Source organism: Pleurodeles waltl, chromosome 6 (genome assembly GCF_031143425.1).
Source record: "Pleurodeles waltl isolate 20211129_DDA chromosome 6, aPleWal1.hap1.20221129, whole genome shotgun sequence".
In the NCBI taxonomy this organism is placed as follows: Eukaryota; Metazoa; Chordata; class Amphibia; order Caudata; family Salamandridae; genus Pleurodeles; species Pleurodeles waltl.
Window position 1 is genome coordinate 750,420,668 of NC_090445.1, and position 26,191 is coordinate 750,446,858.

Below are 26,191 nucleotides of genomic sequence, written 5' to 3' on the forward strand. Positions count from 1 at the left end.
TCCTATAGGATTTACTACTGTTTGCACTGTTATATGACTATTTACTTGTCTAATTTTGGTGTCTAGTGTATATATTGTGTATAGTACGTACCTCCAGAAGGAGTATTGTCTCTAAGATATTTCTGGTACTGTCACCCAAATAAATACCTTTATTTTTGGTAAGACTGAGTATTGTCTTTACTTGTGTATAAGTACTGTGTAACTATAAGTGGTACTGGATGAGCTTTGCATGTCTCCAAGTTCAGCCTAAGCTGCTCTGCTATAGCTACCTCTATCGGCCTAAGCTGCTAGAAGACTACTACATTCACTAACAAGTGATAACTGGACCTGGTGTAAGGTTTAAGTTCCCAAGGTACCCACTACAAACCAGGCCAGCCTCCTACATGTACTTATGTGTTTTACATGTCCTGCTAGAGTAAAACTCACACATTTATTTGTCACAACTGTGAGGCCTCCTCCTCTCATAGGTCAGCATTAGAACTGCCCTTATATACTTTTAAGTGGTAGATTCTGATCTGAAAGGAGTATCCCTGTCATGTATGGTATGGCCAGAGAGGTAATAGAAAGGCCTGCTTACTGGTGAAGATGGATTTACTATTACTATTTTAGAAATGCCACTTTCAGAAATTGGGAATTTCGCTGCACCTCTCCGCAGGGATCCTGGCACACAGGGCTGGGTTGAAAGGGGAACTTGTGCACTTCAAAACCACTCTTTGAAGTTTCCTTCACTTGAAGGTCATTTTTGGGAATATATATATAACAGGTCTCTGACCCCACCAAATCAGACACTTTTGGACCTGCAACTGAACTCTGTCAGAGGGACTGCCTGGCTACCCAAAGGACTCATCTGGACTGCTTTGCGAGAAGAACTGATGCCCTGCTTGTTGCCCTGCTCGAAGGACTCTGCCTTCCCCACAAGTGCTCTCCAAGGGCTTGAATTGAACTTGCCTCCTGTTCTGAAGTCTCAGGGCCACAAAGACTTCATGCAAGAGAAGAACATTTCTGTTCATCGGAAAATCAACGCAGCGCCTGCCTCGCGGCTGAAGAAGCACTGCATTGCCTACTGGATCGACCCAGCGCCTGCTCCTTCTACCAGCACGTCAAGGCATTTCAACACATTATCCCTGGGCATCAAAATATCCCCTTGAATCGTCTATGCCGCATCAGAAAATCTGACCCCATGCTTTATTTTTCGATGCATCCCAGGTACTGTGTGTTAAAAGGATACAACCACTGATTAAGATTTATTTAAACCTTTAAAAACTGATATAGTGACTTGTGCAAATTGGATTTTTGTCATTTTGGTCTTATTTTATTCAGATAAGTATTATCTATTTTCCTAAACCGGTGTGGAGTACATTTTGTGGTGTTTTCACTGTGTTACTGTAGGAGTTATTGCACATATACTTTACACATTGCCTGCTAAGTAGAGCTTGCCTGCTCTGTGGCAAGCTACCAGAGGGTGAGCACAGGATAATTTGGATTGTGTTGCGACTTATCCTGACTAGGATTGTGGTTCCTACTTGGAGAAGGGTGAATACCTCTGCCAACTAGAGACCCCATTTCAAACAGCTTTCTTGGCCAAGAGAGCCGTAACCTCCTCATGGAGAAATGCCAACTGATCATCTCATTGTAGGAAGGTGGCATGGATGGAGGAATAGTCTTGAATGGGAAGGAGTAGCGCCTTCGTACTATCTGCAAAACCCACCTGTCCGATGTGATGGACTGCCAGTGAAGCAGGTGACAGCAAATCGGGCCTCCGACTGGTCCCTGTGGGGAATTGTCAGACCAGGAAGGTTTGGAAGCAGCTGCAGGTGCGGGATGGGGTGAATTGGCCAGAATGTTGGCTTATTGGATCCACGAGGAACCTGGATCCCACGCCCCTGGCCACGCAGAGGCTGGGCAGCATGCAGAGCAGGGTGGCTGGAGGGGGAATGGATACGGTGGGGTGCACCTTTTGTAGCCTAAAAAGGGGCGAAAATCAGACTGAGGGGGATGAGGGGGAGATGAGAGGCCCAGGGACCTGGCCATGGCACTAGAAACCTTGAAGCGCTCGAGCGCCGAGTCTGCTTTGTCTCCGAAGAGACGGGTGCCGTCAAAGGGCATGTCCATAAAAGTAGATAGGACATCCCCCTAAAAGTCAGACATCCTCAACCAGGTATGGTGCCTCAAGGCCACCAATGATGCAAAGGAACCGTCCATTGAGTTGCTTGTGTCCAGTTCACATCGGATCCTGAACTTTGCAGGGTCCCTCCAATCAGCAACAGCTTGAGAGAGTACATCCCGGGCCTCCTCCGGGACCTGTATCAGCACTTACACCACAGTGTCCCAGAGTATGGATATAACTGCCCAAAAGGCATGCAGTGTTCATGGACCTCAATGCCAGGCTGGATGAAGCAAACAGCTTCCCAAGCTGGTCCAGCCTCTTGGATTCAATATTTGGGGGGGTGGAAGGTAGCGCATACTGGCACTTAGAGGTTTGGATAATCAAGCTCTCAGGAATGGGGTGTTGCGTCAGGAACGCTGGGTCAGTTGGAGCAGGTTGATAGCAACGGGCAATGATCCTGTTCACAGGAGCCCTTGTGATGGGTTTGGACCAGGTACCCAGTAGGACATCGGTAACAGCTTCATTGAGAGAAAGAGGGGTTCAGAGGATGAAGCCCAGGTTGAAGCACTTCCATCAGGAGGTTAGTCCTGGCTGTCACCAAGGCAGCTTGAGGCCCAGGACCTCGGCGATACCACCATGAAATAGGACGCTCCCTCCTCTGTATCTACGGTAGGGGAGGAAAGCATGCCAGTGTAGCAAAGTACCCTCTTTCTTGGCATGCATTACCCCCATTTTCTTCCTTTTGTCAGTGTGTTTGACTGTGTCTACTGGGATCCTGCTAACCAGGACCCTCAGTAGTTTTGCTCTCTCCTCTAAACTGTACCTTTTTCTTCCCACAATTGGCATACTGGTCCCCCCATTTAAGTCCCTAGTATATGGTACCTAGGTACCCAGGGCATTGGGGTTCCAGGGGATCCACATGGACTACAGCAGTTATTCTGCCACCCATATGGAAGCCCATGCAAAGGGTTCTGCAGGCCTTCCATTGCAATCTGCGTGAAATTGGGCCATGCACCCGTTTTCACTACAGGTCACTGCACCAGGTCACTGTAAGTCACCCCTATGGTAGGCTCTCTCAGTCCAGAGGGCAGGGTGCAGGTGCCTGTGTGTCAGGGTACCGCTGCACTAGCAGCAGTGCCCCCACAAACTCCAGATCCATTTTCCTGGCCTAAGTGAGGACTGGGATGCCATTTTATGCGTGTACTGGACATGGGTCACTACCTATGTCCAGCTACATAATGGTAACGCTGAACCTGGGCATGTTTGGTATCAAACATGTCAGAATCATACCCCAATACAGTTGCAAGTACTGGAAGTGTGATTCCATGTACTTTGGGGGCTCCTTAGAGCAGCATTGCTATCCCCAGTCTTGCAGAGTTTTCTGGGCAGCCCTGCAGCTGCCACCCCTCAGACACGTTTCTGCCTTCCTGCTGCTTCACCTGATCAAGCCCAGGAAGGCAGAACAAAGGATTTCCTTTAGGAGAGGGAGGTAACACCCTCTCCCTTTGGAAATAGGTGTGACTGGCTTGGGAGTGGTGGCCTCCCCGAGCCACTAGTTTGCTTTAAAGGGCACATTTGGTGCCCTCTGTGCATAAACCAGTCCACACTGGTTCAGGGACGCCCAAACAGAACAATGGAAAGGGGAGTGAGGACTCCCCTGTCCATCACCACCCCAGGGGTGGTGCTCAGAGCTCCTCCAGAGGGTCCCTGGGTTCTTCCATCTTGTTTCCAGGGCTGGCAGGGAACTCTGGGAGCATCTGAGTGGCTAGGCCAGGCAGGTGACGTCAGAGCCCCCTCCTGATAGGTGCTTACCTGGTTAGGTGACCAAACCCCCTTTTCTCTCTCTTGGGTGGGTCCTCAGATTCGGCTTGCAAGATTCCAGCAAGTCTCCTCTGCAACCTCTGCTTCGACTTCTGGCCTCTGGAACTGTGACTGTAACCTCTAGGATCCGACAAGCTGACTCCAAGAAGAAACAACTCTTCTGCAACATTGTTTCCAGGTTCCTGCCAGCTTTGCAACATTTCCCTTGCCATGCATCCTCAGAAGACTGCAACTCTTCAGCCTGCACAAGAAGAAGGAATCTCCCTCGGAGTGAAGGAGTCACTCCCCTGCAACCGCAGGAACCTCCAGCAAGCAATGACCAGCTGTGTGGCACTCCCTTTATCTTGAGCTGCGTGGATCCTGCCTCACAGGTGGTGGTCCAGATTAGTCCTCTTGGTCCTCTTTGTAAGCTGTCCAACGTAGGTGGAGGTAAGCCTTTGCCTTCCCACGCAGGACAGTACCCCGTGCACTGCGTCTCTTGCAGCTGCCAAGGCTTATATACATCTCCTCTAAGGGATCTTCAGGCGACGTGTAGCCCCAGTCCCTAGCACTCCTTCCTGCAAAGCACAGCCTCCTGCATGGTTCTCCGGCGACACTGGATCTCCTTTTGTAGTGCTGCGTGGGCTTCTTCTGCAACTCCTGTGTCCTAGTCCTGTGGGACTCCTACGGGTGCTGCCTCTGCTCCTGTGGACTCTCTGCGACACTGGTGGTCTCCTGTAACTCCCCCTCCTTGGTTGAGTCCTACTGGGCCTTGCTGGTCCCCGGCAGCACCACATTTCCACTAACCGCAAGTTTGCCTTTGCTAAGGCTTGTTGGTGGAATTCCTTCACCGACACCTGCCTGCAATCTTCCTTCCAGCGTGGGAAATCATCTGCATCCATCTTACTTTGTGGTTTTCTAGTACCCCCAGCTCCCCTGTACACATTTTACTTACCTAGGTTGGGCTCCTGTGTTCGTATTCCATTTTTTTTTAAAAGTATATGGTTTCAGCTTCCCCTAGGGTCACTATTGGTTGTTGCTATTTGCACTGTTTTCTATTTAGTGGATTACTTGCCTCCTATTGGTTGGTTGCCCTTCTAGTATTTTGTGGTGATTTCCCCCAAAAATAAAGTACCTTTATTTGTGTACAACTGATGTTTTTCTTTCATGTGTGTAAATGTGTTCACAGCTACCTCTAGAGGGCCTGGCTTCTAGATACTGCCTACACTTCACTAAAAGGGGATACCTGGACCTGGTATAAGTGTAAGTACCATATGTACCCACCACACACCAGGCCAGCTTCCTACAGTCAGTGTCTGGGTGAAGTATCTAGACCACTGGCTTCACCCAGTCCAAAGGGGCCCAAGGGCACTCCAGCAGGGTCAGACTGCTCAATAATAAGGTGAATGGCCTAATAAAACGCTCTGAGTTGCTCTGACTCCCGTAAACTCGGGGAGGCGCGGAGCTGTCACAGGCTCCGAGGACGGAGGACTAGAGTGACAAAGCTCCCTTTCCCCCATCTCATCAGCCGACGGAAAGGATGAAGTCGAAGAACATTTGTTCTTCTTTGACTTCTTTTTGTGCCTCGACTCACTTAATCGTCCTGAGGACTTGGAGTGGGACGAAGTGTGTGTGTGTGTGTGTGTGTGTGTGTGTGTGTGTGTGTGAGAGAGAGAGTGGGACGAAGTGTGTGTGTGTGTGTGTCCGCGCCCCAAAAGAACCCCGGACCTTCCTCTCCACCGAGATCGGGAGCTACGCAGAGCTGAGTGTCAGCATGCATGTAGAGTTAGGGACCGCTCCCTCAAAGCCTTTGGATTTTTGGCAAAGCACCAAGAGCATGACTTTGGGTTGTGTTCGCACTCCAGACACCACAAACACATAAAAGTACAGATTTGTCATGGACACTGCCCGTTGACAAGACCCGCAGGGCTTGAACCTGGTCTTACGCCAAGGCATCCTCGATGCATCAGGAGTATAGACACTCAAAACTCTCTGACAAAAAGACGTTGAAGACCTGTCAAAAAGTGACTAAGGCGTAGCTCTTCTTCGGATCAGCGCTGGCTGGCACAGAAAGAAAATAGCTGACAAGAGCGCACCGGGGTGGCGCCGATAAAGGATCTGCGACGTCATGATGGATGCAGGCCTAACGGTGCGTGCAGGGGTACTACTTGAGAAAACTCTTGGGATCCAGACTGATTCCTGGGGGAAATTCTAAGGTAAGGAATCTGCAACTAGATGTCAGATACTGGTCTCTTTGGAGGACATGCACCAGGAGTAGAAACTAAAAAAAAAAAAAAAAAAAAAAAAGCTGCCCAAAAATAGACTGAGGAGTAGCTCTCTTTGGATTAGCAAGTGCTGGCGCAGAAAGAAAAGAACTGAAATCAGTGCGCTGGGGTGGCACTTAAGTAGGACCAACAACGTCATATCCGGTGTGAACAACAACGGCAGACGCAGTGTCGATCGATGCCACCTAATCGCATACAGGGGTAATGCTTACAAAAATCTTCCGGATCCAGTCTGATGCCAGGGGAGAATTCAAAGGTAAGGAATCTGTGGAACAACTCATAGTGGCCTACTGTACTAGGACCAACACCCACTCAGGCTGACCACGCTCAGAACCTTATCATCCTGGACAACAAGCTCACCATGAGAAAATAGACCACTGCAGCCTCTTCCACCTCCTTCCTCACTCTTCACATGCTGCACAAGATCTTCAAATGGCTCCAAGACAACACCAGATACACCGTCACTATGGCAGTGTACTCTAAGTAGGAATCTCCATGCACCTCTTGAAGAAACTACAAACCATACAGAATTCAGCGGTTGAACTCATACTCGACCTCCCCAAACGGCCCAACAAAACCCACACCTCAAGAAGCTCCACTAGCTCTCCATTCATAAAAGATGCCAATTTAAGATGCTAATCTACACCTACAAAGCCCTTCACAATCAAGGATCAGCATACATCAACCACTGCCTGCACTTCCACCAACCCTCCAGACACCTGCTCTCCGCCTCCCTCTCCCTTGCACATACCACCTGCTTCTGCCGAAGCAACAGTGGAGGATGTTCCTTCTCCTATGACATGACAAAATCCTGGAACAAACTCCCCCATCACCTACGGACCTCATCCTCTCTTCTGGAATTCAGGAAAGGACTCTACACGTGGCTGTTCAACTGAAACCCATTGGCAGCTATGTTCTCAGCGTCTGGATACCCTTGTGGGTGATTAGCTGCTCTCTTTATATCCTGTCTGATTGACTGAATATTTTATAAGAGATAAATGGACAGCATGTGGGTTTTTACTTATTTTAGTTTACCTCTGTAGATAAAATGTAATTGCCCCTGCTACACAGAAGTGAAATCAAGTGACGCTGAGCACTGAATACAGAAGAGGTCAGTGATCTTGTTCCTGTGTATTCATACTATCTGGGTAGATTTTGGACTTTTTATAAAAAATGGCTCCTATCTTATAAACAACACTACTTGGACAAGCAGTGCTCAAACTGGTCCTCACCCTCTCAAATTCGGGAAGAGGACTTCCGAACCAGAAACACGGTTGAGCTAGAGGTGTTCTAGAGGCTAAGCTGCTGACTTTGGAACCTAGGACCCTGTGTTTCTGTCCTGCCCTTGACTGAAAATTGTGAGACTGTGCTCAAAGCACATAATCACACTGTGCCTAAATAAGTGAAATACAGCTGTCAATATAATTATAAGATGTAAACCCCACTGTGTGTGATCTCCAAATTCCACTCCATAATAAATGACGTTCCAATCATCCCAGCCAGGTTTGATCTATACAAATATTAATACATATTTAGAAGTTGCACAAGCGAAACTAGTTCAAGCATTTTAAACTGGGGGGAGGGTGGCCTTAAGGCTCTTATAATTGCATGACTGCAGTCTGGACTGTTTTCTTCCACGTTTGTATCCACAGGACCTTCTCAAAGTACACAAAAATGAGAGAAGTTCATATCAGACACACAAGTTCAGGTTCTCTTGGGCACACTCCAGAAGAGAGCAGCTGTATTACAGACCTAAAGGAAATTTGCACACAGAGGTGCATTCCCGAGTATAAGCAAGAAGTAACCAAAGTTCACAAAATTAGATAATATGGCAGCAAATGTTCGAGAGGAACTTTAGAGTGAGTTAAAAAAATTATGTAAGTACTTAGTAACATAAGGATTTAAGCAAAACATTGCAAAGATTCTCAATAAGGTAACATGGTAAATAGAATTTGAAGGTTGAAGTTAGACCAATCTGGAGAAGATCGTAATTTATGGACACACTGACAAATCTGTAGCAGAACAGTACATATCTTGAAAGAATACTGTCGAAAAAGTTTAGGAAACCCCCTGCGGAGCCTTTGAAATCTAGGAACCATCCCTTCAAACAATGGCTTTGGCTTTAAATATGAAGGAAGAATTAGTTATTTACCTTCAGTAATGCCTTTTCTGGTAGAGAATCTATCTAACTTCAGATTCTTCACCTTGTGAATTCCCTCAGGCACCAGACTTGATATGGAGAATTTTGATACCAAATTCCTCGCAGGTCAATAGGTGGCATTGTGTGGCTTTAGGTTGGATCAGTCTCTCCATGGATGTGACATTGTCAGTTTTCTTTCTGTACCCTGTTCACAATGTCAGATGCTGTGCCTAAATAAATGAAAATATACCTGTGTGCAGATCTCTAGATCAGGATCTTATTAATAGACAGTACAAGTCCATTCCAGAGAACAGGGAGGTCGGTGAGAAATCTGCAGTTAGTTACAGTCTCTACCAGAAAAGGCATTACCGACGTTAAGGACGTTGTTTTTCAAGTAGGGACTTTTAACCACCATTTCCTCACCCTGTGAACAGACACCAAGGCCGTACCGCCCCAGAGTGTGGGTGTGGAATGGCTCAGACAAGGAAATCCTATGGGATAGATACAGTATTTTGTGATTGCATTCCCACGTCGCAGCTTGGAAGATGTCTAAGACTTGCACACCGCACACAAGCAAAGTAGTAGCAGGCTTCTGGTGGAATGAGCACATTAGCCTCCTACAAGTTGCTTTTTGGTTAGCCCAGAGCAAATCTTGATACAAACAATGGATCCATCGTAAAATGGCTCTTTTTTGCACCGATTTTCCCTTTTTTGTACCAGAGAGACCCATAAACCACCCATTGTCTTTAGTTTGATCAATGTATAAACTGAGTCCCCTCTTTGGGTCAAAACGGTGGAGATGTTCCTCCTCCTTGGGCAGGTGAGGTTGGGTGTAGAATGCAGGAAAGGTGATGAATTGCCAGAAGGGCATAACTAGCATTTGCCAGGAATTACCCTATTGTCCCAAGACCAATTTGTCTGGAAGAAAATTGTTTAAGGCTGTTGGATGGACAGGGTCTTGAGTTCACTCACTCACCTCACAGATGTAATGGCAATGAGGAACACAAGCTTGATGGTCAACAAGCATAGAGGATAGCTGTGCACTGGTTCAAAGGGAATGCACATCTGTTAAGTGAGAACCAAATTAAAGGTTCCATTACAGCATCACAAAAGGTGTTGATGGGAACATAAGGATCAGCCCTTTCAAAGAACACATCATAATAGGTCAATTGAAAAGTGATTGCTCTTCTGGCAAGTGTGAAAAGGCAGAATGATAATCCTTATTGTTGCTACAGCAAGGCCTTGTCAGGGTAAGGACAAGCAAAACAAAAAGACAACTTGTTATATTTTTTTTGGGGGGGGGAGGGGACCAAGCTTCTCCCATTGTCCAACTCATACAGTTTTGGTGGATGGATGCTTGGCTGCCAAGATGACACAAACCACCTGGGAAGGGAGATCAAAAGCCATCAACTGTTGCCACTCAGGCTCCACGCATGGAGATGTAAGTTGCACAGGCTCAGATGCAGATCGTGGCCCTCTGCTGTGATACAACGTCCTCCAGAACAGACAGCTTGATCAGAGGCAAATGCTCATGGTTAGACGTTTCAAGCAACACCCTCTACTTGTGCAGTCCAGAGCCACTAGGACAACTTGGCGCAGTCTTTCTTGATACTTTTCAGCACTCACTCTGGGCAGGAGAGAGAGGGGCAGAAAGGCATACAGAAATCCTGAGCCCCAGATGAAACATAAGGCATCTCCAAGGAAGTAATGCCTTGGTTACTCTAAGTGCAAAACAGTGGACACTGAGTTCTCTGCATTTACAAAAAGATTGAGCCAAGGTTCTACCTATAGCTGGAAGATACCCTGTGCCATCTTCAAGTGCAATTGTCATTTGTGATCTGCTAAGCAATGGTGTCTGAATTTGCCCACCATGGAATTTAAAGATCCTGCCAGGTGCTGGGCAATTAGAAAAATGCCTCAACTTTCAGCCACATCCAGAGACATAGAGCCTATTGTCAAAGGACCCAAAACCCCACTCCACCCTGTTTGTTCCAATACCACATAGCAGTCCTGTTGTCTGTGAGATCCTGAACCCGTTCCCCCTTGATAGTCGGGAGGAATGCTTTCAGTGCCAAGCGGATCACTCGCAATTCCAGCAGGCTGATGGGGAGGCAAGTTTCCCTTGTGACCAGAGTCCTCTGATCGTCATCTTTCCCAGATGATCGCTCCAATCTACAGGGAGTGCAGAATTATTAGGCAAATGAGTATTTTGACCACATCATCCTCTTTATGCATGTTGTCTTACTCCAAGCTGTATAGGCTCGAAAGCCTACTACCAATTAAGCATATTAGGTGATGTGCATCTCTGTAATGAGAAGGGGTGTGGTCTAATGACATCAACACCCTATATCAGGTGCGCATAATTATTAGGCAACTTCCTTTCCTTTGGCAAAATGGGTCAAAAGAAGGACTTGACAGGCTCAGAAAAGTAAAAAATAGTGAGATATCTTGCAGAGGGATGCAGCACTCTTAAAATTGCAAAGCTTCTGAAGCGTGATCATCGAACAATCAAGCGTTTCATTCAAAATAGTCAACAGGGTCGCAAGAAGCGTGTGGAAAAACCAAGGCGCAAAATAACTGCCCATGAACTGAGAAAAGTCAAGCGTGCAGCTGCCACGATGCCACTTGCCACCAGTTTGGCCATATTTCAGAGCTGCAACATCACTGGAGTGCCCAAAAGCACAAGGTGTGCAATACTCAGAGACATGGCCAAGGTAAGAAAGGCTGAAAGACGACCACCACTGAACAAGACACACAAGCTGAAACGTCAAGACGGGGCCAAGAAATATCTCAAGACTGATTTTTCTAAGGTTTTATGGACTGATGAAATGAGAGTGAGTCTTGATGGGCCAGATGGATGGGCCCGTGGCTGGATTGGTAAAGGGCAGAGAGCTCCAGTCCGACTCAGACGCCAGCAAGGTGGAGGTGGAGTACTGGTTTGGGCTGGTATCATCAAAGATGAGCTTGTGGGGCCTTTTCGGGTTGAGGATGGAGTCAAGCTCAACTCCCAGTCCTACTGCCAGTTCCTGGAAGACACCTTCTTCAAGCAGTGGTACAGGAAGAAGTCTGCATCCTTCAAGAAAAACATGATTTTCATGCAGGACAATGCTCCATCACACGCGTCCAAGTACTCCACAGCGTGGCTGGCAAGAAAGGGTATAAAAGAAGGAAATCTAATGACATGGCCTCCTTGTTCACCTGATCTGAACCCCATTGAGAACCTGTGGTCCATCATCAAATGTGAGATTTACAAGGAGGGAAAACAGTACACTTCTCTGAACAGTGTCTGGGAGGCTGTGGTTGCTGCTGCACGCAATGTTGATGGTGAACAGATCAAAACACTGACAGAATCCATGGATGGCAGGCTTTTGAGTGTCCTTGCAAAGAAAGGTGGCTATATTGGTCACTGATTTGTTTTTGTTTTGTTTTTGAATGTCAGAAATGTATATTTGTGAATGTTGAGATGTTATATTGGTTTCACTGGTAATAATAAATAATTGAAATGGGTATATATTTTTTTTTTGTTAAAATGCCTAATAATTATGCACAGTAATAGTCACCTGCACACACAGATATCCCCCTAACATAGCTAAAACTAAAAACAAACTAAAAACTACTTCCAAAAATATTCAGCTTTGATATTAATGAGTTTTTTGGGTTCATTGAGAACATGGTTGTTGTTCAATAATAAATTTAATCCTCAAAAATACAACTTGCCTAATAATTCTGCACTCCCTGTATAAGCGATGTCTCTGCCACTGCAGTTAGTTCTGCATAGGGTCTGCCGTCAGTCTACTTACAGTCGAGCAGCCGCTACTCCAGGTGTCTTGCAGTCTCCTTCAACAACCGTATAGAAGCTGACAGAATTCCTTAGTGCTGAGCACAATGAGATTTCAGATACCACTGCAGAGTCCACATGTGCCGCTTGACATGGTACACAAGCAGGTTGCATGAGGCCCAGATGTCTCAGAACTGCTCTCACTGAGACCCAGGTCAAGGAATGATCAAAGCCCAAATGCCCTGGACCCGTGGAGGCAGAGAGAAGGCTTGGTAGAGTACCATATCCCAGTATTCAGGATGGCTCTATTAAAGGGGGCCTGTTGTGAAGACGTCAGGTGTCATTTTGGCACACTGACAGAAAAACCCATTGATGTCAACAGGTCAACATTTGTTTGGAGGTGGCTTACGAATGCCTTTAGCGAGCCTGCCATCAGCTGCCAGTAAGCGAGGTATGGGAAGACTGCTATTCCCAGTCTCTGCAAATGAGTTGCAACCACCACAATTACCTCTGTGATCACTTGAGGTGCACTTGTCAGGCCAAAGATGAGCACAGAGAACTGAAAGTGCTCTTAGTCTAATTGAAATTGCAGGTAACACACCTGTGGGACTGCAGGACTGGGATGTGAAAATAGGCACCCTAAAAATACAATGCCATCATCCAGATTCCTGGATCTAAGATGGAAAAGCGCATGCCAGGCAGAGCATTTTGAACTTGTCCTTTAAGAGGAAGAAGCTCAGAGGGGGAAGATCTAGAATTGGATAAAGAACACCGTTTTAATTCAGTGCCAAAAAGTAATGGGAATAAGAACCAGTCCTCATCTCTGATGTGGACACCCTCTTTATTGCTCCCTTACTCAAGTGAGCCTAACTTTTCTTCCTGGGATGGACAAGTGGTCCTCCAGGAGGAGTATCTGGGAGTTGTGACAGGAAAGGCAGAGAGTAACCACGTTCCACAATCCGGAGCACCCACTGCTCGGTTTTGTGATGCTCTTCCATCTGAGGAGGTAAAAAGTGATGCAGCCTCCCACTGGGCGATCGTGTTCTGCCAAGGATGACAAACTGGTTTTGTGGCAGCTGCAGGAAGGAAGGGTGAGGCTTGGGTAGTATATTGCTCCTGAGGGCCTACACGCAGACTGCTCGCTCCATTGCCTCTGCCTTGAAAGACCTACGAGAACTGTTGCTGGTGAAGCACATACTAGAGTTGTCTTTGTTGCAATCTGCTGCCAAATCCTTCAAAAGGACAAGCTGTTTGGGGAACTGCCTAACAGGCGTAGCTAGGCCCAGAAACCTTGCAGAGGCTTTGGTCTCCTAAAATCTTTCTAAGATTGAGTCTGCCTTCACGCCAAACACACAGCTATTGAAGGGCATATCCAAGCTGGAGCAAATGGAGTACTTCACCGCGTCCTGGCTATCCATGATGAGGCACTGCAGGGCTGACCATAAGTCCTCTGGGTCATCTGGTTAAGATGTTAACCACTGCCCCACATCGCATGTGAATATCTCCTCAGGAGGCAACAAGTGTTCACGGGCCTTAAGCTGAGGCTGGCGGAGGAAAACAGACTTGACAACCATTTCCATTTGTTTGACTATCAGGAGGGATAGTAGGAACCATGTTTGGGTTAAGGCAACTCGAGTGCCCTGTACTGCCAAGCTCTCTGTAGGTAAGTGCTGAAGGAGAATATCAGGACTCCAAAGAGCAGGTCTGTGCTGCCTTGCCACTGGTCTATTAACTAGGAGCAAGATCCTGGCTTCGCCCAGGTACCAACCAGTACATCATTAGGAGACTCATTACGCAGAAAGAAAGGTTTCTGACGTATTTGACCTTGGTTCAGCACCTCATTTAAAACGATCTCTTCACTGCTATTGTGGGAAGAGTGAGATCCAAAACTTCTGCCTCACTCCTAATGTTTGTTACAAAAGAGTTGGACTTCTCTGTTGCCTTAGTCGGGCTAGAGGAGGAAACGCCAATGTCTGGAGAGATGTCCAACATAACTGCATCCTCCATATTCAGATACAGGTTGTTTTTCCGTCAACAGAGGTGTCAACTGTATCATCATTATCACCATCAGCACAAGCTTGGAAGGTTTCTAGGTTAGGGTAGGTGTATGTGTGTATCATCTGCGGCCTCGGGAGTAGTTGTGAGTGAGTTTCAGAGCCTAATAAAACTGTTGGCTCTGTGTAAAGGTGCTCCAGAGGGATCCGGTGGAGTACCATAGAGTCTGTCCAATGCTTGTCTGAATTCAAGGAGCTCTAAGTGCTTCTTGAAAGTCAGGGCGCATCAGGGTCAATTGTGAAATCGACTCTGAATGAGGGTAAATACTCCATGGCCTTGAGGTACTGAGGACATCTTATGACTTCAAACGGTGGAAGTGGCAGGACGAAGGGAACCAGTGCTTCAACCTCTACAATTTTTTGACTTTTTGGACTTACCTCATTTCCTGTACTATGAAGATAAACCATTCGAGGACACAGGAATGAAAGTGTGTTCGCACCTTTGACCGTGACTGGGTCTTGCTCGACTTCCTAAGCTCTGTAACTGCAAGTATGGCTTTGCGGTCATTGATGGGCTTTTTATATATCTTTGTGCAGCATTTCCATGATGCAAAGATCAGCCTGAAGCCAAGGCACTGGAGACAGACGTTGTGGGTGTAAGTTACAAACATTTGATGGTCCTTTCCAGGTTTAAACTGTTTTTTGGAGGAGAAATTTTCCTTGCACACTGGAAAATGAGGGAAAGAAAAACTGTCAAACTGAAAGGATACGGTGGAACTCCATATCCATCTCAGGAGGCACAGTAAGAAAGGAACTAACGTTACCACCCAGAAGAGGCAAAGATATAGTGGTCCGATGTTATTGCTAGGCTGGATCCGATGCAGTGCCATAAGACACCAACAATCGACATGCAAGGGCACTGCTATAAAAATTTCACAGATCCAGTCTGATGCCTGGGGGAGTTCACAATGTGAAGGATCTGCGGTTAGAAGTCTCTAGCAAAATTTTGTGATTAGAAAACTGGTCTTATGTTTTGCTTTGGTAAATGAGACGACTCACTACTTGCACAAATAGGAATACAAAATAATGAAAATACCAAAGTTGATCAAAATTTTATGGGGAAAAGCAGAGTCAAAAGTTCAGACTCAACTTTGGAAGAAGCAAGTTTTCAAATAATAGATGCATCAAATGATCTTACCTGTGTATCTGGCACAGCATACGTCGCCAATATTTGGTGTATAGTTCTGATTTTTCTGACTGCTGCAATATTCAGCCAATTCAATCATTGTCCACTGAAGCTTCTCTTTATCAACTGGAATGAAAAAAAAAACGCTATTTTCTTGGAAACAGCAAGGTGAATATATAGCTGTGGCAATTTTTAGAAACTACCTCTAAAGTAAAACATGTCTTTGTTGACTTTGGTACGGTCAAGGTTTATTTCATCATTCATAATTGACAGATGGAATCTGGGATTACTTTATGGTGGACTAGAATCTACTTCCGAAAGCATGTTGACCTTTAAAGCCACATGCAACCACAGCCATTAAGATTCCTCTCTCCTTGTAGTCAGCCAAAATGTCGCTCATGGTGACTCCACACCATGGCTCATGCCTTGTAGTCTTTTGCTCAGTAAACCACCAACTAGACCATCAGTCAATGTAAAGGGCTTCCAAATTAAGATGTTTAGAGAAGTGATAGTTTGTGTTAACTCAAAGTAATGGGGTGTGAATGCCTGCTATGACTTCCTCTAGGATGGTAAACAGGAATTTCTCCTGGACAAATATTTTTAAAAAAACATAGGACCAAAAGTTGCATTCAACTGCACTAGTTTTAAATGGATTTGTTGAAATATTAAGATGTACTGAAGAGAGACCTTCCTGGTGTGTCCACTAAGACTTAACCCACATAAAGGTACTGCAATCCAACTTCCCAATGGAAACCTTAAGGACTGTGGTAAACCAGTGACATTTTTCAGCAGTTTTCCTAAAAACAATATATTGTTTTCAAAATCGATATATCATCTCTGTTCACTTCTACATTACACATTCTCATATTTTACATCCTGCTCCTTCCAAGACTATTTTTTCAGTCTTTTACTTAGGAATGAGAATCACAAACACTGGTGTAGGAAGTTGGCTCTGTATATACTACCTCAAAGTGAGAGATAGGGTGCACAGAGTCCAAAGGTTCCCCTTAGAGGTTAATAGTGGCAAAATTAGATAACACTAATGCTCTATTTTGTGGTACTGTGGTCGAGCTGTAGGCTTATCAGAGGGTAGTGTTAAGCATTTGTTGTACACACACAGGCAATAAATGAGGAACACACACTCAAAGACTTAACTCCAGGCCAATAGTTTTTATATAGAAAAATATATTTTCTTAATTTATTTTAGAGCCACAAGATTCAAGATTTGAGGTTAAGTACATAAAATGCAAGGTACTTCACACAGTTAAATATAGAACTTTGATTCAAAGCAGTAGTACACACAGTTTTAGTTAAAATGGCAATAAGCTGTTTTAAAAGTGGACACTGCAAAAATCAACAGTTCCTGGGGGAGGTAAGTTTGGTTAGGTTTCTCAGGTAAGTAAAAGCACTTACACAGTCAGTCTCCTGGACATAGGCAGCCCATCGTTGGGGTTTCAAGGCAACCCAAAGTCACTGCACCAGCAACACTGGGCCGGTCAGGTGCAGAGGTCAAAGTAGGGACCAAATAACATAGGCACCTATGGAGAACAGGGGTGCACCGGTTCCGGTCTGCTGACAGGTAGGTACCCGTGTCCTCGGGGAGCAGACCAGGGGTTTTTGCAGAGCACTGGGGGGACACAAACAGGCACACAAAACACACCCACAGCGGCACAGGGGTGGCCGGATGCAGTGTGCAAAGTTGCCGTCGGGTTTGCTATAGAAAGTAATGGAGGGACCCGGGGGTCACTTAGGCGATGCAGGCAGGGCACAGGGGGGCTTCTCTGGCCAGCCACCGACTGGGCTAGGAAGAGGGCCGCCTGCTGGTCACTTCTGCACTGGAAGGTGGTTCCTCTCGGTCCTGGGGGCTGCGGGTGCAGTGCTTGGTCTAGGCCTTGGGTTCCTTGTTCCAGCAGTCGCAGTCATGGGGAGCATCTGGATCCTCTCTGCAGGCGTCGCTGTGGGGTGCATGGGGGGGGGGGGTCGTCTAACATTACTCGCGTAGTCGCACTCAGCTGGGAGTCGTCTCTGCGGTGTTAGTTCTCTGGAGCTCAAGCCGAGGACGTTGGGTGCAGAGTTTGAAGTCTCACGCTTCCGGCGGGAACAGTGAGTTCATTAAAAGTTGCTTCTGTTGCAAAGATGTTGCTGTTGGTGAACAGTGCCGCTGTTCTTGGGGGTTTCTTGGTCCTTCGGTTTCAGGGCAGTCCTCTGAGATCGCTGGACCCTGTCGGATGCGTCGCTGTGCAGGTTCTTTGAGTCTGGAGACAGGAGGATAGGGCTGAGGCCAAGTCAGTTGTTGTCTCTGCAGGGCTTTCAGGTCAGCAGTCCTCCTTCTTTGTGTAGGTTGTAGGAATCTGATTTCCTGGTTTCTGGGTTGCCCCTAAATACTAAATATAGGGGTGGGCTTAGGTCAGGAGGGCAGTAGCCAATGGCTACTGTCCTGGAGGGTGTCTACACCCTCTTTGTGCCTCCTCCCTGAGGGGAGGGGGCACATCCCTAATCCTATTGGAGGAATCCTCCAAACTCAAGATGGAGGATTTCTAAAAGCAGTGGTCACCTTAGGGGATATCCTGACTGGTGGGTGACGCCTCCTTGTTTTTCTCATTATCCTCTCCTGCCTTGCTACCAAAAGTGGGGGCAGTGGCCGGAGGGGCAGGCATCTCCACTAGCTGGGATGCCCTGGGGTGCTGTAACAAAAGGCATGAACCTTTGATGCTCACCATCAGGTGTTACAGTTCCTGCAGGGGGAGGTGAGAAGCACCTCCACCCAGTACAGGCTTTGTTCCTGGCCATAGAGTGACAAAGGCACTCTCCAGATGTAGCCAGAAACTCGACTGGTTGTGGTAGGCTGCCACAGAGTGGTCAGCCAAGCACTACGAGTCGGACTGGTATTCAGGGGGCATCTCTAAGATGCGCCCTCTGGGTACATTTTACAATAAATCCCACACTGGCATCAGTGTGCATTTACTGTGCTGAGAAGTTTGATACCAAACTTCCCAGATTTCAGTGTAGCCATTATGGAACTGTGGAGTTTGTGTTTGACAAACTCCCAGACCATATCCTCTTTATGGCTATCCTGCACTTTCAATGTCTAAGAACTGGCTTAGACACTGAAGGGGCGTGGTGCTCTTGCAGCAATGCCCTCACCTGTGGTATAGTGCACCCTGCCTTAGGGCTATAAGGCCTGCTAGAGGGGTGACTTACCTATACCACAGGCAGTGGGTTGTGGGCATGGCACTCTGAGGGGAATGCCCTGTCGACTTAGTCTTTTTCTCTCCACCAGCACACAAGCTGTGAGGCAGTGTGCATGTGCTGAGTGAGGGGTCCCCAGGGTGGAATAATACATGCTGCAGCCCTTAGAGACCTTCCCTGGCCACAGGGCCCTTGGTACCAGGGTGTAGGAATATGCCACTGTTAGAGATGCCCCCTGCATGACAGTCCAACTGCTAGTGCTAGGCTGACCAGTCTCTGCCAGCCTGCCGCTTCCAGACCAGTTTCTGGCCACACTGAGTGAGTGCTTTTGTGGACTCTGTGACCAGGAACAAAGCCTGTCCTGGGAAGAGGTGCTTCACACCTTCCCCTGTAGGAACTGTAACACCTGGTGGCGATCCTCAAAGGCTCAAGCCTGGTGTTACAACGCCACAGGGCACTCCAGCTAGTGGAAATGCTCGCTCGTCCCCCGGACACAGCCCCCACTTTTGGCGGTAAGTCCGAGGAGATAATGAGAAAAACAAGGAGGAGTCACCCCCTCGGCCAGGTCTACCTCTAAGACGGCCAAAGCTGAAGTGACCCCCTCCTTAGAAAATCCACCATGTTGGTTTGGAGGATTTAGCCCAATAGGAATAGGGATATGTACCCCTCCCCAAAGGGAGGAGGCACAAGAAGGGTGTAGCCACCCTCAGGGACAGTAGCCATTGGCTACTGCCCTCCATCCCTAAACACCTTAGCAATTAGGTGCGACCCTAAACCCAGGAAACCAGATTCCTGACGACCTACAAAGAAGGAGGACTGCTGATCTGAAAACCCCATAGAGAAGATGGAAGACGACAACTGCTTTGGCCCCAGCCATACCGGCCTGTCTCCTGATTCAAAGAACTGGCACCAGAGACGCATCCTGCCTAGCGACCTCTGCCGAGTCAGAGGACTGCCCTGCGATTACAAAGGACCAAGAACTCCAGAGGGCAGCAGAACTGTCCACCTCCAACAAGAAGAAACCATCTTTAAAAGGACTCTCACCTCACTCCAGAAGCGAGAGTCCCCACCACTTCGCACCCAATGACAATGGCCCATGTCCAGAGAAGCCAACAACCCAGAGAGGATCCCCCGGCGACTCTGACACCGTGTCCCCCTGGGCAAACATCTCTGGACCCCCACAGCGACGCCTGCAGAGGGAATCCCGAGGACCCCCCAGACCGCGACTGCCCGGAAGGAAGAAACACGACGCCTGAAAGAAGCACTGCACCCACAGCCCCCAGGCTCGTGAAAAACCAATCACCGGTGCAGCAGTGACCAGCAGTGGCTGGCCAGAGAAGCCCCCCTGTGCCCTGCCTGCCAAGTCTGAGTGACCCCCGGGTCCCTCCAGTGATTTCTATTACAAACCCGACACCTTGTTTTCCCACTGCACCCGGTCACCCCTGTGCCGCTGAGGGTGTGCTTTGTGTGCCTACTTGGGACCCTCCACCCCCTAGTGCTCTACTAAACCCCCTGGTCTGCTCCCAGAGGACGCAGGTACTTACCTGCCAGCAGACTAGAACCGGCGCACGCTGTATTCACAGGCACCTACGTTATTTGGGCCCCTCTTTGACCTCTGCCCCTGACAGGCCCTGTGTTGTCCGTGTTGGGTATTTGGGGTTGACTTGAACCCCCAACAGTCGGCTGCCTATGCCCCGGAGAGTGAACTTGTAAGTGCTTTACTTTCCGTATTAATCAACTGGTACTTACCTCCTCCAGGAACTGTTGAATTTTGCAGTGTCCCCTTTTAAAATAGCTTATTGCCATTTTATGCCAAACTATGTACATTACTGTTTTGATTCAAAGTCCTATATATGCATATGCAAAGTACCTTACATTTAATGTACTTACCTGTAATTTGAATCTTGTGGTTCCAAAATAAATTAAGAAAAGAATATGTTTCTATATAAAAATCTACGGGCCTGGAGTTAAGTCACTGAGTGTGTGTTCTAATTTACTGCCTGTGTGTGTTCAACAAATGCTAAACACTACCCTCTGATAAGTCTAACTGCTCGACTACACTATCACAAATAGAGCATCAGTATTATCTATTATTGCCTCTGTCAAGCCTCTTGGGGAACCCCTGGACTCTGTGCACACTATCTCTCACTTTGAGATAGTATATACGGAGCCAGCTTCCTACACCAGGCATGAGCCCCATTTACTCACTTGCCCTGAGTTTTGAGTCACTATTCAGAACTGAAGACACTCTTGCTGTGGCAGATTGTTCCTTTGACAAAAGGCAGAGCAGAGGAGAGAGCAAGTCAAAGGAAATGACACCCACATTACAAATTTCAAAAGCCAGACAGAAAATTACAGATGTGTCTGGATTTGGTGGGAGCATGTGACCCATACTTTGTTGATCAGCACGGTCTTATCAGGAAGGCCATTGCCAAGACATTGTTGCTGCTGGAACAAGGAGTAGGGAACAAGAATTGGGGACCAAAGACTGGTGACCAAGGTCTACAAATCTCCCTCTGGGATGAGGGGACATCACTCAGAGTCAAGGCTGACTGTCAGAGAAGACCAGATCACCCTGTGAGGAGGAGAAGGGCCATGTGAGGAGAAGAGAGCCTTAAGGCCAAGACAAGTGCTCCTTATGAGTAATGCACCTAGAGTCCATCTTCCTGGCAAAACCAGCTACGTTCTGTGGAGAGGAGGAGAAGAGAGTGACTGGAGGGCAAAAGGCTCACAGTAGGGATGCTGGTGAACCAAGTGTGAGACTGGTTGGCCTGGTCAGGACCATGGCACGAGTGAAGGCCATCAAAATAGCTGCTGCCAAGTCAGTGGCCCCCCGTTTGCCAGGAAGGAGACACCATTACGTTTGGGCCATTATACTTGAGCAGGAAGGGTGTTTCCGTGGAGTGCGAGCTGTTGCCAATGTGTGATGAATTCAGCAACTGTGCTGCTAAGAAGGAGGCCAGCATGAGGATCAGGTAGCTGCCTGTGGAAGGGAGGGGTCAGAGACTCATGTGATCAGTCCATTGCCCTGGTTCATCACACCAAGGAAGTAGGAGGGGACACTAACCGATCACAACTGGAGCTGGGCACAGATATGCGACAAAGACAGGAAGTCCAAGGACTGAGGAAGCCGTCGCCTCAGCAAGGAAGGACAGTGAAAAGTCGAGGGCTCTCAGTAAGAGGAGATCGGAGATCACAGAGGAACATCACGGGTCTTCCCAGATTGCCGGCCTCCATCGGGTTGGGCAAGTCTGTTAGGGCATGCTGGGGTCTTACACGAACTTGGCATCTTAATGCTGGTAAACCTTAACTCTTATGGCAAATATAAAGACTTTGGGGTGTGTGGGACTAGTGTGGACTGTATCAGGGAGTCATCTACAGTACAGAAAAGGGAATAATCACCCATGCCACAAAGGTGTGAGGGAACAGGGGATTCCACCTGAGACAGCGGGCAAAGACCTTAAGAGGGCTGTGTGGACCATTTAGTGTGTTGTACATGGTTTCTGTATTTAAATTAAAAACAATGTTTTTCATAAATGCTTGTATTTAACTGGACAATCCATTTATTGAAGCTACTGTTAGTATGTTGATTTAGGAGCCTGTGTTGTCTTGCACTTACCTCCCCCTGCTAAGCCTTAGAACGCTCAAATGGAGCCAAGACTGACAGTCAAGTGCTGAACAAGGTATTACTTTGCCCATTTGTTACGGACCAATAGCAGGTCGGGCCCTGTGACATCAGCAGTCAAAGGCCTTAATTACCCATGGTTGGGCCCTATAGTACCAGGTTGCCCCATAGCTCTCAAAAAGTGGTTCTGAAAATGATACCCGCTGTACATTTATTTTTACACCAAAACCTGTATTTTCCTAACTAACTGTAAATACTTTATCTCAGCAATAGTTCCAATTCTTGCACATTATTTTGCAACTTTTTCAAACATGTAAAATACGCAGCAAAAGCATAGATACAATACAAGGTCTAAACATAATACTCTCTTAATAGACAAAATAGAGTTGGGTAATGTTTCAATAGTGTTCCAATGCCATATACAAAATTCATACAAAAACACAACATTACGCACATTAAATTTAGCACTACGTTATTGGATGTAGATCATAGCTAATAAAAATTTACTAAAATAAGGCAGCTTTAATTATAACTTAAAATATTCATACAATTATTCACCTCGATTGTCTTTCAGCTGAACATAAAACATGCTGGGGTTTTCCACTTTTAAGACATAGACCAGAGTTGCTTCATTGATGGGTAGTTCTATCGAGTGCCAGTAATAAGTCGAACCTGTTTTTAGCAAATGAGAGTAAATAAAATGAAATTTATTAAGAAGGATCATATAAAAGTGTCGACATTTACATTATGATTTTATGGGTGCGTTTCACTTTGCTATTATAGGGTATATGCGATTTAAAAGAAAAAAAAGTGCAGATGTTCCAATAGCTGCACTTTATTTTTTTCATCCCCACCAGCCCCTTTCAGAAAACAATACTGGGTGGTGGGCTAATGACTTCACTCTTCTATAAAGCAGGATTTGAGAGCTGGAGTGAAAAATGAAGCACCAGAGACACACATCGTAGGAGCTAGAGGGCAGAGCATAAGCAGAGTCTGGGAGCCTCAGTGAAGCCCTCAGATGATCAGAAAAAAAGCTGGCCCTACAAGGCAGTGAAACACAAATAAGGAAGGCAGGCAGAGCAGAAGCCACGGACAAAGTAAAGCCCTCACAAGGATTACTTGGAAGCCCATAGGTCAACACAAGCTTTCTTGTCAGTATTGATGACTTTCTTATGTAGAAGCAAGCAGTAAGCATACAGTAAACAGACAACATACAGTGACACACTGAGACAAGCCACACTCAAATTTTTTTTGGGGGGTGGGGCGGGTGGAATAACTTAATCTCCCACTCTGGATATTGTATTTTGGACTGAACCAAAGCATGAAGGACTGTACAAAACAGCAATTGCTGGAGGAGGACCTAAACCTCCTGTATGTAAGTATTATAAAGAGCATCATGTATTATTTTCTGATATTTAGATGTGCTTGTTTCTTTAAAAAGAATACCAACCTGTAAATACATTGAAGACAGTGAAAGATTTCAATCATTCACCATATTTTCCAAGACCACCGTTATCGCTAACAAATTTGCCTATGTATTATGGCAGTCCAAGAGAGAGAGAGAGACGTACATCCACTGGCGTTTTAGAAGCTACTCTTTCAACTTCCAAACACAGTATTCTCGTACAACAAATCAATTTAGTCTGATGTACACCTGGTTGTACCATTGTTTACACTGGCCTTTCTTTCTTTGTTTAACAGAGGCAGAAGAGCAAAGGCATGTTTGCCAGATTGTCTCTTCACATCTAAAATGTGTTGTACATTTTTCACATACACTTTTTAAAGTTAAAACACAGAACTGTTAGGAAGAAAGACTGAGAGGTTAGGCTGTTGTTTGTATATTCCACCACCTGGCATTACTATAGCCTTGAACCACTGTCCTACAGTTATGGTGCCTCTGGAAACAATTTCAGGGTTTCTATCATAGATGGTGTTGAGCAGTCTTTAACAGGGTGAGAGCTTCACCCAACAATAGATGGACAGTAAGTCGTTGATGTGAGATTCCTTTTTCTGAGAGGTCTCACAGTGGTCATTTACCAATTGCTTCGGCCTCCTTGAAGCTTTGCACTGCAACTACAGGCAGACTACATCTGGTACTGCTAGATGTGTAGCATTCCTAAACTGTGGAGAGAGATTCTCTACAGTAACACTGAGGGACCTTGTAGCAAGATGGCTCTCTATATGGTGTACTAAAATGAAGTACAGTGTGCAGAGAGTCGAGGGGATCCCCAAAGATGTGCAGAAGACATAGCTACATCTAGAGCTCTATTTGTGGTGCTGTGGGCGAGCAGATAGGCTTATCAACTAGTGGTGTTAAGCATAGTTGCACTCACAGAGACAATAAATGACACACACACACAAAGAATAAATCTGAGACCAAATTAGAAAAATAAAAGTTGTTTTTATATGTGCCTTGAACCAAAGAACTTTGTCATAAGCTAACCAGTTTTTAATTTAAAAAGACTTTGCTCTTACAAAAAGTGACAGTGCAATTTTCAGAGGAAATAAAGATGCAGTTTCACTGATAAGTACACAACTTTCGGTCCCAGCCTTCAGAGCTTTAGGCTAGCCCCGGGCAAGATTCAGACTGGTACCCATGGTGCAACCACAGCGGCAGGGAGGGCGCGGGATGCAGAGTGCCAACAAAGTGTTGGGTGCCCAATGTTATCCAATGGAGACAAGAGGTAGCTGAGGCAGTGCTGCTCACAGGTGAGTCAAGCGGCGTCAGGGATCTCGTGGATTTGAGTTAAGTACAAGGGGGGCTCAGAAGGCAGCACCAAACATACACCCGGGTGCAGTGTGTCAACACAGTGTCGGGTGCCCAATGTATTTCAACTGAGGAGATGGCTTTCAGAAATGGGATCAACCCACTGCTGCCCAGGTATGTAGACATGCCAGGGCTCGTAGGGACACCATCGGTTCAGCTAGCTTAGGGGCTCTGGGTGCAGGTGTGCCTTTAGAAATAGCAATCAGCAGCAGGTCGCAAGGGGGGGGGGGGGGGGGAGGGGGGGGGGAAATCGGGAGGTGCTCCTCAGATTTAGGCTGCATGCGTCGCAGGGGAGTCTGGCAGGGGTCAGCCCACGGAGGACTCTTGGTCAGAACCATCGGGGAAACTTCACTGGATGGGTGGGCCACTTGGACTCCGGCCAGGGGTGTTGGGTGCAGAGTGGTGGGGACTCACGCTTCTGGAGTGAGGTGGGAGTCCTTCAGATGAGGTCTCTTCTTCTGTTCTTTGGACAGAGCTGCAGTCCACGGGAGTACTTGATCCTCTGTGATGCAGGCAGTCCTCTGGAGGTTTTTCAGAGGTTGTCAAACCTGCAGGACGCGTTGCTTTTCTTCTGCAGGTTCTTCAATGCAAGAGACAGGCTGATAGGGTTGGGGCCAAGTCAGTTGTTATCTCCTTTCCTTCTCTGCTGGGGTTTCCGCTAAGCAGTCCTTCTTCTTGTGAGATCGTCAGGAATATATTTCCTGGGCTCAGGGTCGCCCCTTGTAGGAGGCTGGCCTGGTTCATAGTGGGTACCTGATGGTACTTACACCTTCTGCCAGGTCCAGTTATCCCTTATTAGTAGATTAGTAGTGTTCTAGCAGCTTAGGCTGATAGAGGTAGCTGTAGCAGAGCAGATTAGGCTGAACTAAGAGACATGCAAAGCTCCTACTATACCACTTGTATCATATTGCACTATATCGTAAGAATCACAATACTCAGTTACTGTGAGGCAATGCCTCCTTGGCATGGTTACCCCCTGACTTTTTGCCTTTGCCAAGTTATGATTTGAAAGTGTGCTGAGGCCTGCTAACCAGGCCCCAGCACCAGTGTTCTTTCCCTAAACTGTACCTTTGTCTCCACAATTGGCACACCCTGGCATCCAGGTGAGTCCCTTGTAACTGGTACCCCTGGTACCAAGGGCCCTGATGCCAGGGAAGGTCTCTAAGGGCTGCAGCATGTCTTATGCCACCCTGGGGACCCCTCACTTAGCACAGACACACTGCTTGCCAGCTTGTGTGTGCTGGTGGGGAGAAAATTACTAAGTTGACATTGCACTCCCCTCAGGGTGCCATGCCAACCTCACATTGCCTGTGGCATAGG

The 26,191-nt window shown here is 47.0% G+C and overlaps 1 protein-coding gene across 2 annotated transcripts in view; it reads right to left on the reverse strand.

The window, feature by feature from the left end:
- The window catches only part of TDRD1 (tudor domain containing 1), a 1,656,135-nt gene that overhangs the window by 247,957 nt on the left and 1,381,987 nt on the right, over positions 1–26,191 (reverse strand). For both annotated transcript variants that reach the window (XM_069239312.1, XM_069239311.1), the window contains 2 exons: positions 22,663–22,776; positions 15,303–15,416 (listed from right to left, as the gene is read on the reverse strand). In XM_069239312.1, the coding sequence (XP_069095413.1) occupies positions 15,303–15,416; positions 22,663–22,776 (228 nt within the window). The remainder of the gene's footprint in view (positions 1–15,302; positions 15,417–22,662; positions 22,777–26,191) is intronic.